Here is a 5,214-nt window from a genome sequence, read left to right on the forward strand (position 1 = left end):
GGGGGGGGGGGGGGGGGGGGGAGAAGTCGATGTTGGGAAAAAAAAACATAAAATGATATTGTAAGTGCTATTTTGTGATACGAATATATGTGGGTGCATTCTCAATTTGGGTCGGGTCAAAGTGAATTTGAATTCTTCGTAGTGAGATGAAGAGATTGATATATTGTACGCTCAAAACAAATAATGAGTGAATGAAAAATTGATTTTCAAAATAGACTCATTTGAGTTCGAAAATGAATATGGAAAGACTTGGAAGGAGTTGCCCTACATTGAAAGTTGAAGGGGATTTGAACCCTTATACATACAAGGCTCTTTTTAAGAGAATTTGAATTGCACCCAGTGTTGCAAAAATCTCGTCTATGTGCCGATTAATCGCCGCCTAGGCGCTAGGCGTCGGTTGACCGCGCCTAGCGTATCACCTTAAATAGTGGTCTAGGCAGCTGGACGCCTAATCGCCGCTTAGGCTCTAACCGCCTAAGCGCCTAGGCCTCTTAGGCGCCGAGTAAACTTCCTAGGCACTGACTAGGCTGCCTAATCAGCCAATTAACTATATATTGTTCTTTGTTTTTTAATGGGTTATTTCACTCAAAACTACATGTTTTTGAGTGATATAACTCTAAATTGAACAAACTCTAGATATTTTTAGGTTAATATTTAATATTTTAGTATTAGCTATTAAAGTATTATATAGTTTATAACTATTAGTCTTTAAAAAAAAATTTAAAAAAAAAAAAACTCAAACATATTTTTTAAAAATAAAAAAATAAATAAATAAAAATACACTAGCGCCTAGGCGCCGATTAATCCCCGCCTAGACGTCCTAGGTGTTCCCTGAGCACTCAAGGAGTGCCTAGCGATTTTTTCAACCATGATTACACCATTATATATACAAGGCCCTTTTTAAGAGAATATGAATTGTATGGCTTAGAGGTTTTCTCACGCGTAATGAGCATTCAAAAGGCTTAACTCATGTATGTCATTACTTAAAAAGAAAGTTAGTTGTTCAATTAGAAAATAACATCTAAAGAAGAAAAAATTGGAGGGGAAAATTTTGGAGAGGGATAGCATTGCACTCTTAAATTATTTCAAACATTTAGTTTAAACTTTTAAATTAATGATTTAATTGTGAATGATACCATATTAAATTATGATTTACACTAATTTAATATTAAGTTTACAAATTGGTATCAACAATCGTCATCATTGTACGAGGTATATGATGTCAAGTTTTATGATCATGCATATTGCATCAATGCATCATCCAGAAACAGACTAGATTCATTTCCAACGTGCACTTTAATTGGTCTCTATTATATTCAAGACTGGAGGAAAGTGATTTCCTTTATAAATAAAATCAAGAAAAACGGCTATTGTTGGCTTGACTCAACTTTCATATTCATGAATGATAAAATTTAAGTAATTGAACAAAAAAATTGATGTGTGATTAAGACAAATAGAAATGCTAAGAATATTCACCCTATAATACCTGTAGTCTCTCGTCCCAGGCTCCTACACTTAAGTCTGATTGTATATGGATAAATCACGGTGATTCAACATCTTCTTAACTGTAAGTCATTGCATGCACGGTGCCCACAAAAAACTCACTAAATTGGATTAAATTTCAACACCACAAGTTTGCAAAGGTCAAGGCTCTATTTTGAATTCTAACACTCAATCTATATATCACCGGATCAGAATACTAACTGAACTACCTCTACGAGCATGCTTAAAATACTGATCTACGCTTTGGTGGAATGGATTGGAAAGAAAAAAAAATTGATCAGATCTAAAGTTAATGATTAATTAGCCGATCTTGTATAATAACAGAGATATCATCATACTTAGTAATAGATGGTTCGTAATGCTTCTAATATAATTCAAAACTCGAATTTGTGATGATTAATTTTTTCGCACCGACAGTGCATGAAAATTCCTTTCCTCTAAATGGCCAACAAACCATAATAGAAAATAATACCCATAAATGCCCAAGTAAATTTTAATTTTCATTTAGTCAATATTTATATTTATTTTATTTGAATTTTTTAGTAATTAAAGTTCTTCCAAGAATGAGGCACATATTACTTGTGTTAAATTTGTGGTTTAAAGGTTTTTGGTTAAGTTAATGACATAGACTAAATTCAGTGTTAATTGAGAGGGTAAAAGTGAAGTCACTTATAATTTACGGGTTGACTCTATACTAGACATGATTTGTGAATGAAAAGTTTATACTATTTTCATAATATAGAAAGAGTATTTTTATTTTGATAATATAAACAAGAAAAGTAGGAAAAAATAATTTTTGACCAAAAGAAAAAAAAAAAAGAAAACTGTCATCTTTATTGCCTATTTCAATTTTTTTTTTTTTTAAAACAAACAAACAAAAACATGTCATTTTAGACATTTCATAAAACATGTGTATATATAGTACTTTCCATGTTACTTTATAACTTTTTGACTAATACACTCACAGAAAACAATGGCCCCAAAAAAACAAAAAACAAAAGAAAAAATAATGCACATATAAATATCATGTAACTATACTAATGTGGTTGCTCGACAGTAGAATTGGTACCATCATGCATCAGAAATAAAGCTCTTCAAGCGCTCTCTCACTCCAGCTGTATCCATTCCAAGTCTAGGTGAAAATGCCTATTCAAAAGAAAATCAATAAATGAACCCTATATGCAATCAAAACATGCCAATTGTAATTAGGATTTATCTTATATTGTGAATCTAGTCAGATTACCTGCAATTATTATTGCATAAACCATAGTCCACGCAGCTGTGTGGATCATAAAAAAAGTACATTTTTAATATACTAAAAGTACATTATTTTTGTACATAAAGTACATTATTTTAGAGTACATTATTTAAATATTGAAATTACATTGTTTTATATATACTATGAAATAATGTACATTCAGTACAAAAATAATATACTTTTAGTATAATAAAAATGTACCTTATATTCATGATCCATACAGCTATGTGGACCATGATCCACACAATAATTTGCCGATTACATGTTTGTAGTTAACTTATTATGTATTTGCGATTAACATATTATATGTTTTTAATTTATTCATCAACACATAATATGTTAACTATTGATATATATTGACTGTAATAAATAATCTGAATATCATTTAAGACGGTGAACATATTATTTAATGGTCTGGTGAACTCTGGTCCATGGTATAATTTAATTTGCCAAAACGTGTATGTGCAATTGTACAAAGCAAATGAAAATGTACCTTGCAAATAATTGTATGGTAGCTTTTGAGATCCATAATGGACTTTGTTGCCCTCACAACTTGTGCGCCTTCTTCTTCTAGAATCCGAAAGACTTTATCCATCTTCAGCTTCTTGTTCTCCGATCCACACACTATATTTATCTCTAAAGTTTCATCTTCGTCACTTTCATTCACATCTATTATTAATGGTAGTTGTAGACTATCCTTTCTTGCTTTCAGCTCAGTAACCTCTTTCTCTAGTTGTTTGATGTAGTTAGTGGCATGATCCAACACGTCAAAAGCCGGAGATTGTTTCTGTACGTCCACAAGAAATCAATAATTAATCTCAGTTTTAAAGATAAATATTCCGATACGATGCGTTTCATGCATGTATATATATATATATAGCAGAAAGAAAGAAAGCTAAGAAAGAAATAATATAATACCAGAGAGTTTTCACGAGAGATAACAGAGGCGAGCTGACGATAAAGAACTTTCATTCGATGCCGACGATGTTTCTCCGTCAAATGCCGCCCAGGTTTTGGTCTCGGTAAGCTGTTGCTTGGCTGCATGTTTTAGGCTAACAGCCCACTCTATTTTATTTTTATTTGTAAGATTGATCTAAAGCACATCCGTTCATATATAGGCATAAAAGGCAAATTATTCTAGCAGGTGGACCCAAGTCTAAAGATACTCATAATTTCGCAAATTATACTGTGGGCCACGGTCAACAATGCATTGTGGACCATGGTCATGGCTGATACTGTAGTTATGTTGAATTGATACTGCAGTTATGTTGAACTGATACTGCAGTTGTGTTGAAAGTGAACTGCGCGCGGAACAGAGATCGTTTCATCCGTTCAACACACTGCAGTATCAGTTCAACACAACTACCATTCCACGCAACTGCAGTTCCCTTTCAACACAACTGAAATATTAGTTCAACACAACTGCAGTATCAGTTTAACACAATTGCAGTATCAGTCATGGTGCATGGTCCACAATGCATTGTGGACCATGGTCTACAGTATAACGACTGCCACAATTTAGCTTTTAAAAATTCACAATTTGTGATGACCTTGTATTGTATTCCCAAATTTCCAAAACTTAGGAATACAATTTATATTCTAGAAGTTCACAATTTCAATACAAAAAATGCACAATTTAGGACAATTGTCCACCTTGCAAGGTAAATCCTAGTCCATGGTATAACAACTATGCATAAAATAGCTAGGCCAAGTTTTTAGTATATTAATCGTCACATCAGACAAATTACATGATGAGGCCCACCTGAGTAGCTCAGTTGGTTAAGATATATTATTGTGGGCAAGACACATGATCTGATGGTTATACTCGGTAAATTATACCATGGAGCATGGTTGTGCACCTTGATTCAAAATGATATTCAAAGTATGAATATGTCACTAACAAATTATTTGTCTTTACTTAACAGATGATGTGCCTTTAATGTAACTGAAGAGCAGTTAACATATTATGCGTCTGCAATTATCTTATTATGCGTTTGTAGTTAACGAATTATGTATCTTTAATTTATTTACAAGAATATAATATATTAATTACAGACACATAATTTTTAGACAAGTTTCCACAATACAATGCGGACTTTGATCCATGGTATAACAATTGATCGAGTTACATTTAATGTGGAATTAAAGTGTCGTTGAGTCACCGTGATTATATTTACTACACTATCTTATTAGGTTAAGGTACGACTGTATGAGGGCCCTAAGGACAAGTGAATATCACTTTTTGTGTGCTAGACAAATTACATGCATGTTTAAGTAAACCAATAATCCAAATTTAACACATAAAACAATAACATTTATTAACTTAAAAAAAACAATAACATTTATTAATAGTTAATTAATTGCACGTTACATCTGCTGTGGGGTAGGAATGTGAGATTCCCATCACCCGCAATTTCCCAATTATCTGTATGTGTTAAACTGTGTTACATTAA

General features: G+C 32.5%; 1 protein-coding gene across 1 annotated transcript; it reads right to left on the bottom strand.

Annotated features, from left to right (window-relative positions):
- Positions 1 to 2,574: 2,574 nt before the first annotated feature.
- LOC116015761 (transcription factor bHLH36-like) lies at positions 2,575 to 3,805 on the bottom strand. Its single transcript, XM_031255934.1, has 3 exons — positions 3,680 to 3,805; positions 3,255 to 3,548; positions 2,575 to 2,649 (listed from the first exon to the last, which is right to left on the bottom strand). The coding sequence occupies exons 1-3, from the start codon at positions 3,803 to 3,805 to the stop codon at positions 2,575 to 2,577; spliced, it is 495 nt and encodes a 164-aa protein (XP_031111794.1).
- Positions 3,806 to 5,214: the final 1,409 nt, after the last annotated feature.

Source organism: Ipomoea triloba, chromosome 4 (assembly GCF_003576645.1).
Source record: "Ipomoea triloba cultivar NCNSP0323 chromosome 4, ASM357664v1".
Classification (NCBI taxonomy): domain Eukaryota; kingdom Viridiplantae; phylum Streptophyta; class Magnoliopsida; order Solanales; family Convolvulaceae; genus Ipomoea; species Ipomoea triloba.